At 45.9% G+C, this 24,691-nt stretch overlaps 1 protein-coding gene across 1 annotated transcript in view; it reads left to right on the forward strand.

Moving 5' to 3' along the window:
* The window catches only part of LOC308099846 (attractin-like protein 1), a 404,123-nt gene that overhangs the window by 373,387 nt on the left and 6,045 nt on the right, over positions 1-24,691 (forward strand). The window contains exon 29 of the mRNA XM_080448665.1: positions 4,330-4,444. Coding sequence (XP_080304791.1) covers positions 4,330-4,444 — 115 coding nt within the window. The remainder of the gene's footprint in view (positions 1-4,329; positions 4,445-24,691) is intronic.

A 24,691-nucleotide genomic window follows, 5' to 3' on the forward strand; every position in this document is an offset into this window, starting at 1 on the left:
CTTCTCCATCAAGGAGGTCAATGTGTGAATAACCATACACTGCCATTGCCTGCTATTTTTTTATCCAGCAATGTTATGGATTCCCTGTCGGAAAGGGGCTTATATCCAACTGCTTTACTGTAATCTCTTGTGTCAAGGGGAAATCCTCACAGTGGGAATGATATTTGAGGCTTGTGTTAAGAGCATACAGAGTATCTGGCCTCTAGTTTGAGGGCACTAAATATTATTGACAGCACAATTGATGGATTTGCAAGTTTGACGATCAACAGCGTAAACAGTACAGCTTGCACTAAATGACTAATGAAATGGGACAGCCCACCACAAGAACAGCTGGCTTTTATTACATTTTATCTTGCTACATTATTTATGCCCTGTCCAGTCTTCATGGATCTCCACATAAAGTAGAAGAGGGATGTATGTATAATAGTTTGCGCATTAGATGGCTGTCATTAGACAAACTTGCATATTGTCAGTGGAATATTGATGACACACCTACACCAGGTGTTTTTGGCTTCCAGTGCTTGGAAATGTCTGTGCTGAAGGTAGATTTTGGTAGCGCCTGCATGGAATATAGAATTCACTGTGCTGGGTTGTTAGTGTATGGGCCAAGTGCACCAGTGTTACCACTAAAACTAGAGATCGCTGTCTTCTCAGGAAAGAAGGAGAAGCAGAGGGAAAACAGAGTTCTACAGAGTGTGTAGACACTGGTCTATGTGTCTGCTGTGTATGATATACCCATGTGCATAGCTACACGTGTGTGTGTGTGTGTGTGTGTGTGTGTGTGTATTCTGTGTGTGTTGTGTGTACTATTTGTGTACTATTTGTGTGTGTGTGTGTGTCGATTCGTTCAAAATAACTAGTTCATTGCCGTGAACGTTACGTAAACTGTTACGTTCATGCTATCGTGCATGCCCCAATCCCCTCCCCCCGTACACAGGACGGAAGGTCGGGCAGTACGCTCCCATGATGGTTTTACACTAGGAAATAGCGCTACTGAACGAGAGCGTGAACAAATCATTTGAACAAATCATTGCTGTGAACGTGAATGAAATCGTTCGTTCACTGTGTGTGTGTGTGTGTGTGTGTGTGTGTGTGTGTGTGTGTGTGTGTGTGTGTGTGTGTGTGTGTGTGTGTGTGTGTGTGTGTGTGTGTGAGCGTGCGTGCGTGCGTGCGTGCGTGCGTGCGCACACATGGGACCATCAGTAATGAACAGGCTACATCTCGCTGACCCCTGTGGTACGGAGTAGCGGAAGGGTCAAACTGGATCAATAACTCAATGCAGTGCTGTCTCTCCAAGTCGACCGTGAGGAACGTGATGTAAGGAAACACTATCTGGGACAAAGAATACCTCTCATACCTAACACCGACACGATACACAACGACTTCACTGTCACTGTATTTAGACCACAACACGATGTTGGAACTTTTAACCACATTCAACCTGGTGTCCCTATTTTGAGCATGTCATTATAGGTTGAAAAGGTTCTGTCTGCAATAGACGAGTGTCAGTGAAATACCTAGCATGTAGGGCCTCCATACATCCAACAAAAACACAAAAATCTATTATAAATGCACCGTGTGAATTAAAGATCTGATCACCCAAAACACCTTCGAAGGAGGTCAGAGATACATTTGGCCTTAAAGGTTTCATGACATTCAGTTTTACCACACATTAAAAGTGTTTGTCATGGTCCTTCAAACGTGTATAAAAAGTTTTAACAAAAAAATCCACTCCAGTGATCCATGGCAGGTGTTTTCTCTCACATTTCTAAAGCCTTTTCAACTGCAATGAAAAAAGAAATCTTTGCCTGCGGGTGTCGCTGTTGAGGGATTTTGCCTGTCAATCATCGCCTCTGCTCCGCCCCCCCAAAGGAAAGGATAGGGGGGGGAGAGGCGAGGAGGAGAGTGGGCGGGATTAATGGCCTGTGACTTCACTGCCCAAGGGCCAAACTCAGATTACTTTTCAGCCTAATTATTCAGAAAACCCCAGACCACAGAAAATCCACTGAATGTTCAAAGTTCTGATTTTTTGGGTGTAATTGTCATAAAGTCATAAAACCCCCCAAAAAACATAAAAAATTAAAAAAGTGAAAATGAATGTCATAGAACCTTTAATGTTAATGCAATGTAAATGCAATGCGTTAAATTAGAATGTATAGCGTAAAAAACTAAATACAGTATAAACTCGCTGTCGCCTGTCGGGCAGAAACGTCGTATCTCTGTATTTCATATTTGTATGTTTTTTTAAATAAACAAATTGTGTTTTATACTTTGATGTATTGTGCGAATAGCAGCAAAAGTAGCTAGAATGGCCAATCTACAAGCACACAACACATCTCAATGCGATACATTGTGAGATTGTAGATCATCAAATTTTGTTATTGTAAAAAATCTTGCAAGGTTTCGCCTATGACATACCAAAATAGGGGCGGCAGGTTGAAAGTGCTTACGTTTCTCTGTGGGTTTAATAAATACTTAACCAAAGACTAAAAGTATTAGCAAGAGCTTATGACTTAATAATAACTACATTGGATCCATTGAATCCATTGAAAAGTTCTTTTTTCCATTTCCTAAAAAGTTATGGTTTTGGACATACAAGGTTTTGACCTTGACAGCGAAGATATGATACTATTGATGTAGGTATGGTACATTCCCTCACCATGTAATCTGCATTAATATTTCAGCAGCAACTGTAGTCCTTTCTTTCCAAAAATACTAGGACTGATTAGTTGGAACCCCACAGGCTCAATGAAAGCAACATGTTCCTCTGTGTCTGGTGGGACAGGAGGTGTTTGGACAAAGCCTTTTTCCTGGTCACCAAAGCAAACAAACAGGTGCAGTGGGGGTAATTTGTCTGCGATGACAGCCGTGCTTTGGTGTCCAGGGACATATGTACCGCTTGTCTAATCACTGCATTTCAGGCCCTTTTCAGAACAGCGTTATTCAGCCAAAATGGGACAGTTCAGACAGTACCTTGAAACAAATAAACTAACCTGATAGAGTTATATTATTTTATTGAATAGATTTATCTCAGCCAGGCAGGCGCTGCTGTGCGTGTTGGCAGTGGTGGAAAAAGTACAAGTAATTTTTGCGACGCAATGTGAGCTTGTAGATCGGCTATTTTCTAATACTAATATAATTACTCCAGTAAAGTAAAAATATCTTAAAATTGTACAATACTTGAGTAAATGTACTTACTTTACACCACTGCGTGTCGGTCTGTGCGTCTGTCCGCAGCTAATCATGCAAACTGCTACAGTAGGTCGTCGGCGATCACAGTTCATTCACATCACAGGGAGTGGGAGAGATTGCTGTATGCTGCCAGGAATGTGGCTGTGTGTGTGTGTGTGTGTGTGTGTGTGTGTGTGTGTGTGTGTGTGTGTGTGTGTGTGTGTGTGTGTGTGTGTGTTATGGATATAAATGAGGAGGTGACTATGTGGTCTGGGACTGTCTCTAAACAGAATGAATGTGGCAGCTACTGTACATACACACGCTCACTCGCGCGCACGCACACACACGCGCACGCGCGCACACACACACACACACACACACACACACACACACACACACACACACACACACACACACACACACACACACACACACACACACACACACACACACACACACACACACACACACACACACAGCCACATTCCTGGCAGCATACAGCAATCTCTCCCACTCCCATCCATCTCCATCAGAGAGACTTCACCTGGAGCTGGAGAGGCTGCCACTCAGCCGGTCTCCACCCAGCTGGAAGCCTCAATCCTTGGGGGATGCAAGCAGGAGCTCTGGGTGCCTGGGGGTCCGCTGTTCCAACCTCCAGACAGACAGAGTGACTGAAGCAATGGTTGCTCCATTAGTCTTCAGTGACAGGGATGAGGGTCGGCGCCCGCAAGCACACACATATACACACGCACACGCACACATATACACACATATACACACACACACACACACACACACACACACACACACACACACACACACACACACACACACACACACACACACACACACACACACACACACACCACGCTCACACACACACATTTTGTATACTATTGTCTGAGAAGGTAAATGAAGATATAGCCCCAATGTCCTACTTTACATTGACAGTCTGCCTCTCCTCTCCTCTCCTCTCCTCTCCTCTCCTCTCCTCTCCTCTCCTCTCCTCTCCTCTCCTCTCCTCTCCTCTCTTCTCCTTCCTCTCTCTACTTTCTAATCTACTCTCCTCTTTGTTTTATCTTCGAGCCAACTTAGTTATTAATTATTTCTCTTTCTGTGTGTGTGTGTGTGTGTGTGTGTGTGTGTGTGTGACTGCAGGGAGTACCTAAGCCCATAGCCATGGAGCCATGTTGGGGCAGCAAGGCAGGGGTTCTGACGGTGCTGCTGTGTCTACCCAGAGTCCCCTCTGGCATACCTCCACCTGGACAGTCTGGTAATACACACACACACACACACACACACACACACACACACACACACACACACACACACACACACACACACACACACACACACACACACACACACACACACACACCAACACTCGCGCGCGCATGTGCGTGTTGTGGTGGTTATTTTCCTATTCGAACATTTCATTTCAAGTTTAATCTCTGAGCGAAATCTACACATCTGCTTCGTATTGGATTTGTGTTTGCCTGTTTCCCCGTTAGCTGTGTCAACTCGACTATATTTGCCTGTCTCAGCTGCCGGTGCTCCATGAGCCTGCTAACTCTAATGCACCCAGACATAAAAGGGAAACTGGTCGCAGTTCTTGCCAACTAGCTGCATGCCGAGAGTACCTGCAATCACTAGACCTCTGCAGCTGCTGTTTATATCGCTGTACATTTATTCTTTCTCATTTTCCCCAATAATTGCTGCGCAAAGCCCCAGTTATTAACCCATTAAGGCCTGAGGTTCCGATTCTACAAATGTCTTCTAAATTCTAACAGTTTCTATACCAGTGGCTCTCAAACTTTTTCATGTCAAGGACCCCCAAAATTATATGTATTTGGCTGCCGACCCCCATCTCAAAATATTTAGTTCCAGGGACCCTCAGAAGCAAAGATTTGAGTTCAATTTGCTTTGCTTTAAAAATATATGTATATTCAAAGAAATGTAAAAAAAAAAAAAAAAAAAAAAGCAGATCTACAAGCTCATAGTGCCACGCTATATGAGCTTGTATATCTGCTATTTTGGTTGTTTGGTGGTTACACAGATGCGTTCCTGGTTTTAATGGGTTAACATTTCTCTCCAGACCACTTGATGAAGGGTATTGGTTATATAAGCATTATAATGGTTGTCCTGCGTTGTGTTTGTGCATGTGGTCGTGGTATGTTATTTGAGTGACATCTTCACCACGCACTTAAATTCGGGACTACAGAGACATTATAAAACAGTTATTGACCTGATGGAATCATTGTCCGCTTCTCGAAAGAAAGTGGTTATTTTTTTACCGCTAAACTAAATGCTTGTTTCCTAACACTAGCAGAATTACTGTATATATTCATTATCCACACAGGGTCCCTGGTTCAGGAGGTCATGTTGGACATAGAACGTTCCTGGTTCAATCCCCGGCTCCTCCTGGGTTATAAATGGTAAAATCGTAAATGGTGCATTTATATAGCGCTTTACATAGATTGTGTATTACATTAACCCATTCATACACCGATGGCAGAGGAAACCATGCAAGGCACCAACCTGCTCATCGGGAGCAATTAGGGGTTACAGTGTCTTGCCCAAGGACACCCGGGATCGAACTGGGAACCTCGCAGTTGCCATCCGGCCACTCTACCGGCCACTCTACCCCTGAGCCACTGCCGCCCCCCTGAGCTACTGCCGGTATAGTGTCGGAATGTCCTTGAGCAAGACACCTAACCCCTAACTGCTCCCTGATGGGCAGGATAGCCCATCAGGGAGGACCTTGCATGGTTTCTTCCACCATCGGTGCGTGAATGGGTGAATGTAAATGATATTGTAAAGAGCGTGCTTTGAAGAAAGGCACTGCACAGTCAATGCATCATTTACCGTTTAGATCAGTGGTTTCTTGTCAAATTCTCCGTAACATACTCACTATGGGATATCAGCGCCTCCTGGCGATGAACAGAGCTACATACCATAAACTCCCGGGCCATTCATTGGCTGAGAAGGGTATGTCACGTGTCCGGTAGACCGGAAGAGGTATAAAACCTCTTGCGTGACGTGGCTCACCCTCTTTCGCTTCTCTGCATGGCAGATGCAGCAGCTCAAGACATACCTTAATAATAACAAACGTAACTTTGATCAGGACAGAAACCAGCTTTAGCCCACTCGGTGGTACTTGTACTAACCAATGGGTTTTCCTCCTATTAAAAAAAATAGTTTTATTATTTCCGCTCCCGCGGCTATCTTCTGTTTCTTTCTTTTACTGCTATAAGCAAGTTTTCCTCCTTTGAGTTTTCCACGCTCTTAGCCTTGCGGCTGAAAGCTAACAGGTTAGCTCGAGATGGAGGTTCCACGTCCCTGCGTATTGCTGCTCTGCCGCTTGATGATCGCCGGGGATGACCCTCATGGGTTCTGCATCTCGTGCCTCGGACTCCACATGGACGTTTCATGCTGTTTACTGTTTCTGTGCCTGCTCTTGTTTCATTTCACATGTTCCAAGTACACAAAGCACATTAGCACATTAGCAGACTCTCACCGGTGCACAGACCGGTTCAGCCCCCCCTCCCCCCGGCCGTTTCTTGCTGGGGAAGAGAACAGTAGCTTTACATGCCTCGATGGACAAGATGGACGGCTCCTTGACTGCCAAAAGGTCTTGTTTAGTGAAAACGAATGTGTGTTTAAATGTACAATTTTTTTCTGCCAAAGAAATAAATGTGTTACATGTTACAAACAATCTCTTTCTTTCACGTGGCTTAAGAGCAGCGGAGCAATGGAGTCCCCTGCAAGCGGGCTTCTCTGCTCCAATGCTCTCTGTGTATAAGTCCACAATGTCTGTGATGCCCGAACTCCGGTATCCCAGACATTGATGGGATAATATCTGTGCATGTAATGTATCAACGTTCTCAATTCATAAGCCACAATGTCTGGAACACCCGAGTCCCGATGTTCTAGACATTGTTGGATAACATCTGTGCATGTTTTTTGGATCATATGAAGGTAATATAAAAACCGACATCACCCCTGTCCGCCAGAGGGCGCAAATGCGCCAGTGGAATGGGGTCACGTCGGTTTTGCCTTTCGCCTCACAGGCTTCCGTCTCACGGGTTGCAGCGAAACGCCACTGTGGACCGGAAGTCCTTGAGTCAGAAAGAGCGGACAGGTGCCCCCTTTCCCGCACCGCCTCACGATTTGCAGGCCACGTTCGCTTTTAACGAGCGACAAAGCATCCCCTACGGGGAGGAAGGTTTTGTCGCCTCACAGGCTTCCGTCCCACAGGAAGTGCCCAAGCACCACTGTGAACCGGAAGTACTTCGGTCAGACATGACCGCTTGGGCGTACCGCCTCACGTTCGCCGCTGGAGGGCGACAAAGCACCTCCTAGGGAGGACGACTTTGTCGACACTTCATGCAGAGCCTTTGGGCTCAGACAAGATGGCGGCGGCCAGAGTAAGTTAGGAAGAGAGTAATGACAGTAGCGTCGATCCCATTGTGAGAATGGAATGCGGAAGTGCTCTGTCTACGTCAATGAGATAGTTCCAATGTTGGAACTATAGCCCATAGAGGCCCGCTTTGCGGCGAGATCAAAGCGTGACGTTACTCTCTCTTCTACACTCTGGCGACGGCCAAGGTAGGATTAATCATTGATATATATATCCAGTGGTGTGATCTAGTTTTCACTGTATATATCTATGGGCTTAATTCTGACGCCGGGGTTTTTTCCTGTGGCCAGTCTCGTGACTTCTCTGAGTCCTCCGTTGGCCCGGCCTTACCAGCACTGGTCCCCATGGCAACGGTCCCCATGGCAACGCTCCCACTCTCCGAGCGGCCGATGACGTCATCGTCCAATCCACTCGCTCGGTGTGTGAAGCAATGGAAGGTTTGCAGGCCGAATCCTTAGGTATTGCTCACAATACTAAAGGGTTTTCAGGCTGCAAGTCTCCACAAAACCCCCCATGACAGAAAAAGTATTGTTTTCCCATGCAAAGGGTCCAGCAGCCATCACTCTGAGGGAGGAAGTCTCCTTCCTCTTGAGCAGGGGCGCTATTAAAGAATTACTTCCGATACTTCTGTTTACTATCCCAGTACATCAGCGTTACACTGTGTGTGTACGGGGTTTTTCAGTACAGCAGTGACACACTGTGTTTGTATTGGTCAGCTCCCCTGATCCGCAACAACACATTGTGGTTGTATTGGTGTGTTTTCCACGTGCTCTTATGCATAAAATCTCCTATATCAGACACGGTGTTGTTCCTCTCATGCAGAGGATAAGGCAACCATGTCTCTGAGAGAGGGGGTTCTCTCTCTCTCCATAGTGAGTATGTTACGAAGAATTTGTCAAGAATCCGTTACGTTGTAACCCCGGTTTCCTTAGAATTCAGAGTAACATAGTCAGAGAACTATCTATGAATCGGGACCAACTGGTTTTCTATTCGTAATATTTTCTGGTGGAAACGAAGGGGGGGGGGGGTACGACCCATTCTGAATCTGAAGGGTCTCAATGAATACTTGGGTCAAAGGGCGGACCTTTGTCTCCGCCTTTTTGGAGGGACAGATGCCCCCTTTGCCGTACCGCCTCACGGACTACAGGCCTCGTTCGCCACTAACGAGCGACAAAGCACTCCCTACGGGGAGGACGACTTTGTCGACGCTCCGTCCGGAGCCTTTGGGCTCAGACGAGAGGGCGACGGCCAAGGTAGGCTTGTTTTGGCCGGCCCCGTTTGTCAGAGTGACAGCGCCGTTGGTTTCCATGGAAACAGACAGGCTGCGCTGGCGGACAAACCGGATGCTGACGTCAGGCAAGGTCCCCGTGACCAGTCACGTGACCCCGCCGGGTCCTCGGGACGGACCGTTAGTACCTCTACTGCCTCGAGCGGTCACCTCAGGGTTAGCACCGCTGGCGGCAGTGGCAGCGTCACTGGTCCCCATGGCAACGCACACAGGGTTAGCGCTGCTAGCACCAGTAGTAGCGTCTTTGGTCCCCATGGCAACGCACACACAAAAAAACGGTTCCCTTGGAAACGGATTTCAACGTTCTTGGCTCATGGTGATTTAGCCTTGACTAGCTTGTTAGCTGCTAGGTTTGCATAACCTCCAGTCAGGCTACTGTTGCTTCAATTGGCGGCTAACTGGCCTCACTGACAACAACACATTGCAGTGTTGTTTTTTGGTGCAGCGCATAGCCAGCCCCGCTAAAGCAACACCACGGTGGCCACCTACCACCGCTACCCTTCCACGGTCTCTAACGGCCCGCACTTGCGGGTCCGCTGGATCACGTGGCGACATCACCGGTCCAGTTGGAAACATGTGCGTTGTCCGCACTGGGTGACATCAGAGCCCCTCCTAACTCGCTTGCTGAGGCAGCTTGTTGGAGAGTTTGCAGTCCGGAACTGTTTACTATCCCGGTACTTCAGTGGTACACTGTGTGTGTAGGGGTTTTTCAGTACAGCAGTGACACACTGTGGTTGTACTGGTCAGCTCCCCTGATCAACAACAACACACTGTGGTTGTACTGGTGTGTGACCCTCTCTGCGGACGGTGCGTTAAGGAGGTGGGTGGACCAGCATTGTTTTCAATGCTTATTTCCACGTTCCTTTCTATCCACCACAGTCAGGAGGTGGCGCGGCACACAGACGTGGCCGTTTCCCCACTTGACGTCGCGGGGTTTTCACCGTCACCGTCCGTCGAGCGTCTTGGTCCCGTCTCAGCAGACCACCTTCATAGGGGATCTCCCTGGGCTGGACCAGGCTCACGGCGCGTCTGTCCCGGGCGGGATAGACAGCGTTTCGGCCTATGGTCTTCTCGTGTGAGGCGACAAGTCACATACAGGCTATGCGTGCAGGCGACGGGTCTCATGACTTCGGCCTTACACCTGTTTCGTTTGGACAAGCCCCACATGTGACCTTTTTTTCCCGGAGGTGGATGTGGGCTCTTGGAGCCCCGTCCACCTGAGGTTATCGGAAGGTCCGGGTATCCCCACGGTGCGTGGACACGCTTAGATCGTGGTCAGATGCAGCCCTTCTGTCCAAGGGGTCAGAATGGGGGCTGTGGTCTCGCGGAAGGTCATTACCACGGACGCCGGCCTCACAGGAGGGGTGCCGTCCACGAGAGCCGCTCGGCCAGGGGGGTGTGGGGTCCCAGTCTACAGACGGCCCACATCAACTACCTGGAGCTGATGACGGTCTTCTTCTGACGGTCAGACTTTGCAAGGCTCGGTTTTCGAGGTTGTCATGTCCTGTTCAGAACCGACAACACCACGACCGTGTGCTATGCCAAAAAGCAGGGAGGCCTGGCCTCTCCAGTGTTGGACAGGCTAGCTGGCGATCTGACGCTGTGGTGCGACGCGCGCCTTACGTCAACCAGAGCCTCAAAGGTACCGGGCCTCCTGAACAGCGGAGCGACTCTGTTGTCCAGGGGCATTTTTTGGTACGCAGATTGGCCTCTCCTCCGGAGATAACAAGCCAGATCTGGGCCAGGTTGGCCGACTGAACTGCTTTATGCATTCCCGTCACTGGAGTTGGTCCTCTCAACTTGGAGAGGGTCAGACTCCACGAACTGTCAGTGCCACTGGTGGCACTGGCGTGGGGCGCGTGGAGGTTAGGAATAATCCTCTCCTCTACAACGAGCCCTGAGATCTGCTACGGCAGGCAGGGGTCGGGATTTTCCACAAGCAACCTCAGGACCTAGACCGGTGGGCTTGGCCCGTGAGGGGGAGACCTTGACTTCTTATGGCCTGCCTCCTGAGGTGGTAGCTACCATCCAGGGGGCGAGGGCCCTTTCCACGAGGGCTGCGTACGACGACAGATGGAACATGTTCGTGTCGTGGTGTCTGGGCCAGTCACCGCCGGTGGAGGCCTTCCAGGCCCCGGTACGCAGCATCCTCATTTTCTTGCAGGAAGTTTGGGTCAAGGTCTGGCTTTCTCGACGGTTAAGGTGTACCAGGCGGCCATTTCCGCTTGTCACGTGGGTTTCGATGACATGACGGTTGGCCGACATCCGCTGGTGCGTAGTTTTATGAACAGTGCCAGGCGGGCCAGGCCGGTCTCTAGGCCTCTGTTCCCGGCCTGGGGCCTGGCGGTGGTGCTGGGGGCGCTTTGCCTCCCACCGTTCGAGCCTTTTGAGTCTGTGGATCTGGAGATCGTTAGTCTCGAAACGGTTCTTGTGGTTGTTTTAACTACAGCTACACCGGTCAGCGTCATACATGCGCTCTCAGTAAGTTCGGAGTGCATGAGGTTCTTGGGAGACGACAGCAGGGTTTTGTTTAAGCCCAACATGCCGTTTGTTCCCCAGAACGGAGTGGTGACCCAGACACCGGTTGAGCTGGTAGCTTTTCATCCGCCTCCTTTCGCTTCAGCGGAGGGTAGGCGGCTGCACTGTCTCTGCCCAGTGAGGGCTTTGAAGCTCTACTGCCAGAGGACGGCGGTCGGCTGGTCGTCGTCGCAACTTTTTGTCTCCTTCGGCCCAGATGGTCGGAGGAAGGCAGTGACTAAGGCGACGCTTTCTAGATGGGGTTTGGATGCCATTAGGCTGGCCTACGTCAGTAGTGGCGCTCCAGTTCAAGAAGGACTGAAGGCTCACTCTACTAGAGGCGTGGCTACCTCCTGGGCCCTCTCCAGGGGAATGTCGGTCCAGGAGGTGTGCGCGGCCGCAAACTGGTCGTCTCCATCGACTTTTGCGGCCTTCTACAGCCTGGATGTGACAGCGGCGTCAGTGGCGCACGCTGTACTGGACATAGCGGCTGTCTCTAGTTAGGGTAGGGGAGGTTAGGCAGGTTTTTTGTGTAACTTGCCTTTTTTCCCTTCTCTACCTTCCTTCTCTTGAGTCCCCTCGGAACCACCGTTGGTAGGTTTCCAGGGGAGGAGGCCCTGTTTCCTTGTTTTCACTTATGGGTCAGACTTGTGTCTGTTCATTAGATGAATAGGCAGACTTGGTCTGTCAGGGTCTTCTTTCTTTCAATATCCCGCACCCCGGCCCGGAGGGTTGGGGCGCCCAGGAGGCCAAAGGTCACGCCCGTGGGGGCGGGACCTTGCGGCTAGGGGGCGTGCGGACCTGAGAGGGTTTTCGGTATGGCTATAAGCCCCAGGGGGGTTTATGTATCCCATAGTGAGTATGTTACGGAGAATTTGACAAGAAACTCAGGGTTACGGATGTAACCCCGGTTTCTTTAGAATTCGGAGTAACATACTCACCTAACACCCCTGTTTGTGTGCATCTGCATGCAGAGAGCGGTTGTTAAAGAGGATGAGCCACGTCACGCAAGAGGTTTTATACCTCTTCCGGTCTACCGGACACGGGACATACCCTTCTCAGCCAATGAATGGCCCGGGAGTTTATGGTATGTAGCTCTGTTCATCGCCAGGAGGCGCTGATATCCCATAGTGAGTATGTTACTCCGAATTCTAAAGAAACCGGGGTTACATCCGTAACCCTGAGTTCTCAACCAGTGGTCCGGGAGCCACCAGTGGTCCTTGAGGAGGTTCCAGGTGGTCCCCAGCTAAATGATGGAGAGTTGGTGACCAAATGGACCCCTTATAGATCTTTAACTCTAGAGAGTGTAAAATGAAACCAAATGTTTCCGGTCCATTTGGTTTTATTTTACGCTTTTTTACTTGACAAAGTTCCCCTCGGTTTAACCCATTCAATCCGAGAACGCATATCTGTCATTTTAGATGTCTTTGGCAATTCAAAAATAGCAGATCTACAAGCTCATAGCACGGCACCGAGTAACACGCGATGAGCTTGTAGATCTGCTATTTTTTTTTTATCATGAAAATGTGTGCAAATCTTTACAAATGTCTTCTAAATCAAAAATTTAGAAAAAAATTATGATGTTATATCAGTGGTTCTCAAACTTTTTCATGTCAAGGACCCCAAAATTATATATATTTTTGGCCGCCGATCCCCATCAAAATGTTGTTCCAGGGACCCCCAGAAGAAAAGATTATTAGTATTCAAAGATTTGCACAAATAAAAAATCGGGACACAGAGGCTTAATTGCCGAAACCGATAATGGCCGGGCTCTGTTCATTAACAGTACATACATACGTCGGTGAGGAAACCATCCATAGTGGAAGAAGGCCGTCTGGGTCAGCTCTGCAGTCTGCTGCGGGATCGATTGTTCCCTCCAATGAGTCTTCCAGAGTTTCCACCTTGTGGAAGGGTGTGCTCATGTTGCCGCTATTAGACGGACGACACGCGATATCCCCCTGTAGCCAGAGGCCACGGCGTGCGGCTGCACAAAACAGCCCGGAGGAGACGGACATTTTTTAAAACACTTCCTCGCCAAAAACAAATGGTTTTACAGCTTGAGGCTTTTACGCATCGTCAGCATGCGGCCAATTTCCTCTCTCCTCTCCTCATCTTCCTCCGCATGCCCTCTTTCTGTCTCTGACACACACGCACACGCACAATTCAATTCTGTCAGAGCTCTGTCTCATTTTAGACCGAGGAACACAATGGAAATAAGTCTTTGACTTTTTGTGCTATCCTTGAAACTTTTTGTAAATGTCAAATAAAAGTTAAACAAACTACAAGCTCTCCCTTTCTCCCACTCTCTCTCTCTCTGTTTCTCTCTCTCTTTCTCTCACTCGCTCGCTTGTTCTCCGCCTCCTTCAACTTTCTCACTCTGCGTGGGAGTGCTGTCCATCACTCTGCCAGCTTGCTGGTGGTTTAAGTCTAGACTTCGTGAAATGGACTGATATGTAACGGGAGCATGAGTGCAGAGGCCTTTGTTCCTCCAGGCAGGAAGTAGAGCCTTCTGGGAGGTGAAGCAGATGACAGCGGAGAGGGGAAAATTGAGCACTTTGCGAGGCGACGGCTTTCTAATGCTGTGGAGAAAGAGAGGAAAAAAGGCACTATACTTGAGGAGCCTTTTAGAAGCTCCAAGCGGCTACCTCAGGCTAATAGACGGGACGGAGAGAATTGCACATGGCTCAGTCTGCAAGAGAGGGAGAAAAAGAGATGGTTAGAGAGAGCCATGGGGTAATTGGCACAGTAGTTTTGCTTAGGAGAATAGCAGCAAATCCTTAGAGAGGTAAATAGCAAATACTGTGAGGGCATTTAGCCCAAATAAGGAGAGAGTAGGAAATCTTTTGCCCAGGCCCAGTGTGGAAGCATCGGTCAGTGTGTAATTTGTTAAGTAGGTATTTTATCTCTACAAAGCCTTGAATATGAAGTTTTGTATTAATTAACTAACTTAACGTGTACTGAAAAAGTCCATCCATATTGTATAGAATAAAAACAGCAAAATCACTATACCCTTTAAATATGCACATTGATTCATCTTAGTATCTAGTGATTTTCCATCAGCTTAGGGTTAGCAAGGTTCAGACCAGGCACACCATGAGTGGGTAGTTTATTAAGTGCACCATCTCTCTGGGAACATTGATCACTCCTACACGGAGTGAAAGAACCTCACGACCATTGACCCCAGTTAAGCGGGTAAAGTTGGGCAAACAAGCACAGTAACTCAATTTTGGACAACGTTAATGCGATAAACTCACTCCTCACTTGAAATGACCCCCACCCACCCCTTGAATTGGATCCTTATCCCTCGGTGGATTTAATAAGACTTTCTGAGAGAGGCGATGCAACTTTGGGATTACTTTATTATTCAAATGTTATTATTTTGTATTTAAATGTTTTTTTTGGAACAAAACATTTACTGCTCTGCTTTAATTTGAATTAGAATAATTTGAACAACCCCCTTCCCAAACGCACGCACGCACGCACGCACGCACGCACGCACGCACGCACGCACGCACGCACGCACGCACGCACGCACGCACGCACACACACACACACACACACACACACACACACACACACACACACACACACACACACACACACACACACACACACACACACAGAGCAACATGCTCAAACCACCCACGTGCGAACGGATACATTAAATGCTCATCATGCAACTGAATGCACAAAAAGGCAGGGAAGGAGATAGATGACATCGCCTCAAGTTGTCATTGGTTCCTCCTCTCATGACCGGTCCTCTAGTCCCCCCCACCCTATGCTAGCAGGGAGACTCCTCGGCCGGGGTCAGACAGACAGTCGATCCTGTGTTGACGTGGGCGTGCGTTGAAGCACAGTCACCGTCCACCGTCTCCTCGTACCCTCGATTAGAGGAGGCTCTTCAAGCCGAATCCAGCACGTCTGCTTCTACTCGCCTTGGCTCCTCTCTTTATCTCTGTCTCTCCCTCCCTCGTCTTTGTTTTCCTCCACCCCCGTCCTCGCGGATTGCTCCTCTCCCTTGAGGCCTTACCATTAACTGACCTGCTTAAGAAAGACAGATAAAGAGAGAGAGAAAGACAGACCCTGAGAGAGAGGGAGAATCTGCCCTTGTTGAGTTTGTAAAGTCGAAAAAATAACCCTCAGTGAGTGCATATCAACTACTTTGAAAGAGGGAAATTGCATTTTCTGTAACACCAAACACACACACACACACACACACACACACACACACACACACACACACACACACACACACACACACACACACACACACACACACACAGTGTCTTCACGTATGAATGTGAGAGTGCATTTATAAAGAGCTGTCTGTGTAGGCGTGCATGTGTGTACCTCATGGGTGAATCTTTAAACTCTCAGGGCCAGATTTACGTACATCAAACTTGTAGTGCAAATTGCCCTGTGCCTTAAGTGCAATTTGTTCTGTTAAGGTGTGTGGAATGAATGGCCAATTTACTAATGCAGCAGCTAATTACGTAATCAGCGCAAGGGCGTTTGAAGCATAATTTGAAAGTTGCAGTCTGCAGTGGACCGGTGGACTTTGGAGCGTTCAACCAGCTTAAGAATGAATGGATATCAGTTAATTAAGTGTAATAGAACACTGAAACATTTTTGACATAATGCAATTAAAAATAAAACTCCTGAAAACAGAAGGTGGGACTAGGATCTGGTGCCTTGTATTACAGATGACTGAACATTCATTATGGATTTTCTGTTTCTGGGAAACATCCTGTTTAGTGTGTTGAATGTTTGGATGTGTTGTAACGGCACATTCATCTGGGACAGGAATGGGGGCTGTGATTTTCCAGGTGTGGTGCTATTATGCAGGGTTAGATTTGCTGAGGGGGATGCTGGTGAAATCCATGCCTCGACTTTTAATATAGGCTAAGTTTTGATTACTTCTGGATTCTCACGTTTTGAGACCTGTATTGATAAAAATGCAAGTAAATGCAGCAAGTATCCTTGCTGCATTCACTGTCATGTCCACCCCAAGCTTCCTTTAATGCAGCTGAATTGCACCTGCTTTTTTGAGGCGGCAAATTTTCCACGCAAAACTGACCCTCACAAATTGCATTAAACGGTAATGAATCCATTAGAATGTGTAATCAACCACACGAATATCTCATCCTGTTATTTGCACGATCCTCCCTTAAATGGATACACGTAAAAGTAGACCTTTATTAATCCCGCGGGGGAAATTCTGTTTCAGCTTCACCCAGCTGATGGCTGCTCAGACGGTCATGATGTGAGCTCTAGGGGAGAGCTGTTAGGGTTTCAACACATAGACTCTTCTGATTGCCAGGCGGCCTCTCTACCCACTAAGCTACGGCCACCTCGGGCATAAAGGAGAGAAGAGCACTTTGCACACAAGGTGCTTTTAAAATGAGCTTCCAGGGCAGTGCACCACATGCTCTGACTGCACAATACCTCTGAAATGGTTCACAAAAGGCTTAGTAAAATCTGTCCCTCAGAATGAATTTTGTAAGGAATGGTCTGAAGGACATGATAAGAGTACATTTTAAACGTTTTTTTATTTAATCTTTTGTACAAATGTACAATTCAGGACAGTAATACAGAACAAATAATGTTCTTATTTTGCAGGAGTGGTTTAGAAACCCCACGGCCTTACACTCACCTAAAAAACCTATATACATGATTATACTGTAATATGAAGTGTACAAAGAGAGACATTTCATTAGCAGACTAGAATAGAAATGATATACTGTACAAAACAAGAAATGTGTGCACAATTCTCCACCAAGAGGTATGCCCCAATACCTCTCTCCAGCTTTCTCTCCGACTAACCTCCTAGCGTCCCTATTCTAGGGCAAACATTTGGTGAAAATAGCTACCTATTATCTACAAGCTCACAATGTGCCACTTTGCGACGTGTTGTGAGCTTGTAGGGGGGCATACCTATGTTCCCCGGACCTATGTTCCCCCACTAAGGTTATGGTTAGGGTTAGGTTTAGGTTAGGTCCTATAGTACGGTCCCAGCTTGTAGATTTGGCATTTTCAGTGGTATAGAGGGGTAAAAGGAGGGAATCAAGTATAGAGCCCTGGGGCTCTATACTTGATTCCCTCAAGTATCAAGACAGCTCAGAATGAGTTGATTGTGACATAAGGGTCATATCTTTCACCTGGCACAAATTGGCACAAAGCTGCATGAAAACGGAATGCCTAATTGTGGAGGAGACATTGCTGGAGGAAGGTGTGATTCTGTGCATGCTCAAAATGCCAGTTTCCCCTGAAGCTTTGCACCCAAATACCATGCTGTTTAACTAGCAAAATTGGGGGTGAACTCAACCTCGAAGCAACTGCATCCCGCATTTTAGGCACCACTGTGCGCCATAGATTGTCTAAATAGTGTCCTAAGACTGAAAGAGTATATGATATATAGCATGTCATTAGTTGTGCAACGTCTCTAGCAATGTTGGGTAAGCAACTTGTAAAGTGCTGTGAGCTAATCTACTTGCTACTCTACACTAAATGAAGCTTCACTACAATGCAAAGCTACTGCCCAGAGAATTGTAGCAAGCTCAGCTATAGTAACATGGAAAAAGTACTTTACTGCATCTAATCCATTTCATTCCAAATCAATGCTATCTCAGTGATCAATAAAACAGACGAGTCAGTCAAACAGATAGGCAGGCAGGCAAAAAAATATATAGAGTTCAATTGTTTAATAAATATGAAATACGCTTTTGTTGTCTGCTCTCACTGCTCCAAAAAAAGTGTGTGTGTGTGTGTGTGTGTGTGTGTGTGCGTGCGTGTGCGTGTGCGTATGAGCGTGCGTGCGTGCGTGCGTGCGTGCACACCTGTGTTTGCATGGATATGTTCATTTAGAACTGTAATTTAACTATAAACTCACTGACTCAACTCAAACCACAGTAGCAGCAGAATGCTGACCTGCCCCAAACAGTAACAACACGGCAGAAAAAAAACACAAAACACGTGTCCTATATAACAACAACTTGATGAATTGATTGTGTTCCACACCAAGGGTCATCTGAAATGAATACTATAGTTGTGTTATAAACGGGGATTATTTGTTATATCTCATGTCATATATCACTGCAACATTTAACTGCATGTATTCTGCAATATCATGCAGCCTTACTGTTAAACCATTTTACAGTCTTGTTTCAGCGAGGCAGGGTGTTTATTAATATTGTTGTAGTACAATGGTTTTAATGGTGGACTTCAATCCAAGGACATGACCTCTATTTCATGCCATCTCTCACTCTTCTTCCCCATCTTTCCTGTCCTCTCTCAGTGTTTCTCAAACCATGGGTTAGCGGTGGTGGAAGAAGTACTCAGATTTGTACTTAAGTAAAAGTATCAATACCACAATCTAAACATACTCTGTTACAAGTAAATGTTTGGTATTCTGAATTTACTTGAGTAAAAGTACAGAGGTTTTGGCATGTACTTAAAGTACCAAAAGTAAAAAGTACTCATTATGCAGAAATGTCCAATTTTTTTGTAATTATAATCAAAATCTACAAAGTAACTTTTTCAAATAATTATAGTGGAGTAAAAGTACAATATTTGCCTCTGAGATGTAGTGGAGTAGAAGTAAAATTATTGAATATTGGAAATACTCCAGTAACGTAAAAAATACCTCAAAAGTGTACTTAAGTACAATACTTGAGTAGATGTACTGGACCCAAAAGTATAGCGAGATATTCAGACACGGCAAATGTTGTGGTCGAAACAAAGTTCTGGTCCCAGTGACAAACCATTGAGACTCTTTCTGCATGCTATCGAAGGACATTCTTGAGTCCTAAAAATACCCTCAAAGTAAGTAGTACTGTAGGTACTGTATGAGGTGAAGAGAAGTTATTTTATTCCAAGGTAGTTTGTTTGGACTCATGAGGTTTGGGCATATGGACAAGAAGACACTGACAATATGTCTATGTCTGGAGGTTGGCACAACTACAGTACATAAGCCTCATTTACATTTATACCTAGCATTGAAATATGGTGATTAGATGGAAATCCAATCGCGCTTATTTGCTTAACCCATGAAGACCTGAGGCTGATTCTACAAATGTCTTTTTAACCCATTAAGACCGGGAACGCATCTGTGTCACTTTTAGATTTGTTTGGCTATTCAAAAATAGCAGATATACAAGCTCATAGCGCGGCACCGAGTGCCGCGCTACGAGCTTGTAGATCTGCTATTTTTGAAAAATCTTGGAAAAAATGTTTCTTAGGATTTGGATTTCTTTTTGAATCGCCTCAGGTCTCAATGGGTTAAATCAGTAGTTCTCACACTTTCAAGATTGCATTTTTCAATCTGCTATTTTAGCGGCACGAAGTGACACGCTGTGAGCTTGTATATATCTATTTTGAATAGCCAAAATCTAAAATGACACAGATGCTTTCCTGGTTTTAATGGCTTAAAGGTCCAGGTGTACAAGTACCTGAGATGCACTGGAGACACATTTGACCACATTGCTAATAAAAGTGTAAAAGCAATCCACATTAAAAAAGGATAAGATGTTTGTGCACAGATGCAACTACTGTCAGAAGTAATCTTAAAGTAATAGGATTATGGATGTTCAAGTATTTAAACATTCGGAGGCAATGACGAGCACATCAATTATTATTTTGTGTGGGCACAACAATATTATCCATGTATACCTGCTAGGGACACATTTGAATGTCAAGACGTGAATGTAATCCTATTAAATATCTGGATTCAATCTCGATAGCAGCTCCACCAGGTATAAATGGGGCCCTGATGATGATGTATGTTGAGTATTTTGAGGTCTGTTTTCTCTTCACACATGTAATGTTAAAGATCACATTACCTCCCAAGTGCGTTGTTCTATTGTTAGTCGAGGTATGTTATACAGTAGATTACTGTCTGCAGTAAGGGCATCCATTTATCCAACTAGCTTTCAATCAGTCTTGTCTTTTCCGTCTTGTCTTTTTCACTCTCTTTCTATCTCTGTCTCTGTCTCTGTCTCTGCTCAGACCAGTGTTGAGGAGATTACATTCTGAACAAGCAGGGGAAGCCTCTAAGCTCTTGTATAGCTTCTCTGTGATCTGGAAGACAGACAGATGCACGCACGCACAGACACGCGTGCAAACATGGATAAAGGCCAACATGACTGACTGACACAGAGGATGGACTTGTGCGCGAGTGCACGCACACACACACATACAGTACCTTCACTCTTTCTTTCTTTCTCTTCCTTTTCTCACCCATCTTTTCGCTGAGCCTTCTGCGACCACAGTTGTTTTATCGATTCAGTCAAAGTGGAGCTTAATCAGTCCTGTTAACGAATTAGCAGGCTGCATATCAATGTGTGCTGCTGCTGTGTGGCTAGAGAGAGACACGCACACAGAGAGAGAGAGAGACAGACAGACAAACAAACAGACAGACAGACAGACAGACAGACAGACAGACAGACAGACAGACAGACAGACTGAGAGACTGAGAGTGAGTTACACTGTGGGCTAGATTCAGTGCTCAGCCTCTCTTCTGAGCTTAAATCGTGGATCAGTATAATGAAAGTGATGCATGGTTCTTACAGAACTAATCTGCCTTCTCAGCAGCACAGATAGAGGCGGGGAAATCACAGACAGAGAGGAACTGAGATGAACGACACGTGTGGCAAGTTCTTGGATGTATTTGTGGAGCCTAGATAGAATGACTGGTGAAGCACGCGCACACACACACACACACACACACACGCGCGCGCGCACACACACACACACGCACACGCACGCACGCACGCACGCACCCACGCGCACGCGCACGCACACACACACACACACACACACACACACACACACACACACACACACACACACACACACATACACATACACATACACATACACAAACACAAACACAAACGCACACGCACACGCACACACACAGAGAGAGAGAGAGAGAGAGAGAGAGGCAAAGAATTGGAACAGCGATGGGAAAAGGAGAGAGGTATGTAAGATTATATCGCAGTTCCTCAAAATCCTGATCAGAGAATAGAGAGCATATATGCATCAAGTGAGAGACAGCCAGTCAGACAGACAGAGAGATGAATGAGGAAGTTGTTGAACGAGTGCAGTGGGAGGTAAGAGCACGTGGCGACGCCCCCTCACCCACCAAAACAGGATTTGCATATCGCCACGGCAGCACTGAGAAGATAAGTTGCCGCGGTTACGCTTTGGTAAATCCCCCTCCTCGTATTATTTTCCCCCTTTCCTGCGAGGATGAGTGGACCCCTTCCTCTGTTCTGCTTCATCCCTCCATCTTCTCTCTCAGCCTCCACCTCTCTCTGTGGCTCACAGCTGATCCTCTCTCTCTCCTTCCTTCTCCCTCATCATTTGTTATCTCTCTATTCTTCCATTGTTCCTTGTTTCTTTATCTCTCTCTTTCTCTCTCTCTCTCTCTTGCTCCCTTGCCTTCCTCCCGAGCTTAATCTCAGTTTTTATCGTCTCTGTATCTCCTATTCCAAAGCTGATCTTCTTTAGCTACAATGTACAGTATCAGTTCTGTCTCATGCATGTGAATTACTGTACAATGCATCCCAGACAAAAAGCACAACAGAAAAGGTACATTTTGATAAAAAGAAAGTGTTTTTTGGGGGTATAATTTCCTCATAATCACAGCTAATCAATAATAAAGAAAAGGTCATTAGTCCATAAAGAATCGATGATAAATTGCTACGTAAACTTAACGTAATAAATAAAGACGTTGCTACATTCCTTCTGTCATCTCGCTCAACATTCATCTTGTCAGTGTTTGCCCCATATTCAGATTCAGCTTTCTCATTAATTTCATCCCAATGACGGTTAAATACTTTGCATAGTGTTCTTCAAATTTGGATGGAGGCATAGCTAATTTTCGATTTCGTTTTTTTTTTGCTCCATTGCACTGCTGCATCCAATGTTAATTTAATATTAATTTACACTTTTTAAATTAACACGCTGTGTGTTCCAGTATCAAATCAATCTGCTACATTCACATGTACATGCATGTTCCTTGTTCTCTTTCAAACCCTTTCTCACATTTCCAATTTCCACCCCTCTCTCTCTCTCTCTCTCTCTCTCTCTCTCTCTCTCTCTCTCTCTCTCTCTCTCTCTCTCTCTCTCTCTCTCTGTCTCTCTCTGTCTCTGTCTCTGTCTCTGTCTCTCTCTCTCTCTCTCTCTCTCTCTCTCTCTCTCTCTCTCTCTCTCTCTCTCTCTCTCTCTCTCTCTCGGGTAGCAGAATATCTCTATTTATGCTACTTCTGTGTTCAAATATATGATATCTCAAGGCATGTGATGTACACCCACATGTATTTTGGTGCAAGGACATTATATTACATATTGTTGCTGTTGGGTAGAAACCTTATATCTCCATATTTCAACTTCTTGTGTTTTTTTTTGTTTGTAACATTAATACCCTACTTAACATAAGAGTGTCAAAGTAGTGAAAATAGCAGATCTACTGTACAAGCTCTGTGTGTGTGTGTGTGTGTGTGTGTGTGTGTGTGTGTGTGTGTGTGTGTGTGTGTGTGTGTGTGTGTGTGTGTGTGTGTGTGTGTGTGTGTGTGTGCGCGCGTGCGCGAGCAGTGATGGAAGAAGTACTCACATTTTTTACTTAAGTAAAAGTATCAATACCCTATTGTAGAAATAGTCTAATACAAGTACAAGTTCGGTATTCAAAGTAAAAGTAAAAAAGTATTGGCATCAAAATATACTTAAATACCAAAAGTAAAAGTACGCATTATGCAGAAGGTCCCATTTCACAAGTTTTCAAATGTATAACATGTATACAAATCCTGAAAATAACAGATCTACAAGCTCACAACGCGTCTCAAAGCAACCCGCTGTGAGCTCTTAGATCGGCTATTTTGAAATTGCCAAAGTATGTACAGTACACAGTATATAGGTCTGAATAATAGAGTAATAATTTGTAATAAAAATCTAAATCTGCAAAGAAACTACTAATTAAAGTTTTCAAATAATTATAGTGGAGTAAAAGTGCAATAAATACCTCAAAATTGTACTTAAGTACTTGAGTAAATGTACTTTCCACCACTGTGCGTGCGTGCGTGCGTGCGTGAGGGACAGTGTATGGTTGTGTCCATACTTCAGACAGATATGTGATTATTATGAGCAGGTCTTGTGGTGCAGGTGATGTTTCTGCTGTGAACAGCTGCTGTGGGCTGTTAGTGTCCAGGCCCACATGTCTATGAGTGATGGGTAACGAGGTATCAGCCTTCTCGCACATCACACAAGGTTAAGTCAGGTGAAGGCTTCTGTGTGCACACTCACTCTCTCTCTCTCTCTCTCTCTCTCTCTCTCTCTCTCTCTCTCTCTCTCTCTCTCTCTCTCTCTCTCTCTCTCTCTCTCTCGTTTTCTCTTCTCGTTCACGTTTGTCATCTGTCAGTCACTCTCCACTTTATTCCAGTTATGATACTCACTTTTATGCTGCAAAGCTGTTCTAAATAGACATTTGCTGATGTAATCTGTACCTGGAGAAATCGCAAAGTGAGTTTTAAGCAGTATTTTTTCACAAAGGTTTGACTAATGCTTATTATAAATAAGCTAATGGATGGAAAATGGAGAGGAATGGGTGCCTTTTAAAACAACAAGCAAAGAATGTTCAGAAATTGTCAAGAGATGGTGGAAGGATGATGTATTCACACAGTAATGTGTGTACCGAGAGAACTTCTACTTGTCACTGGTCTTATTTATTCAATTTCAAGTTGATAGTCAACACTTTTTAACAGCAACATCCTATTTCAGTCTTCTACTGTTGGCTACTGGGAGCTGTCCTGTACAACCACAGTCTTCTACTGTTGGACACTGGGAGCTGTCCAGTACAACCACAGTATTTTGCACTGGGAGCTGCCCAGTACAACAACAGTATTTTACTGTTGGCCACTGGGAGCTGCCTAGTACAACCAGTATGGTGGGCTCCAGATCAGTTGTTGAGAAACAGTGGTATAATGCCATAAAGACAAAAAACAAGACAGGGTTCTTTAACGGCACGGCTCCCATGTGGATCTCTGGCATCAGTCTTGCCAAAGACAAAATGACTGTGGCCCCTTTGTGTCTCAAACCATTGTATTGAGTCACAAAAATGGAGAGATGTCTGTATCTATTTTAAATTTGTAGGGAGACATTGCGTTGTGGGGAAAACTAGCTCTTACAGAGCCACGTCATACTGAAAATTAGCTATAGACAGACAAACATACACGCACGCACACGCGTGCACACACACACGCAAAGACCCTAGTATAGATGGCTAGCCGCTTACAGAACCACCT

The sequence above is a fragment of the Gymnoscopelus braueri genome, assembly GCF_963280865.1.
Source record: "Gymnoscopelus braueri genome assembly, chromosome: 14".
Classification (NCBI taxonomy): domain Eukaryota; kingdom Metazoa; phylum Chordata; class Actinopteri; order Myctophiformes; family Myctophidae; genus Gymnoscopelus; species Gymnoscopelus braueri.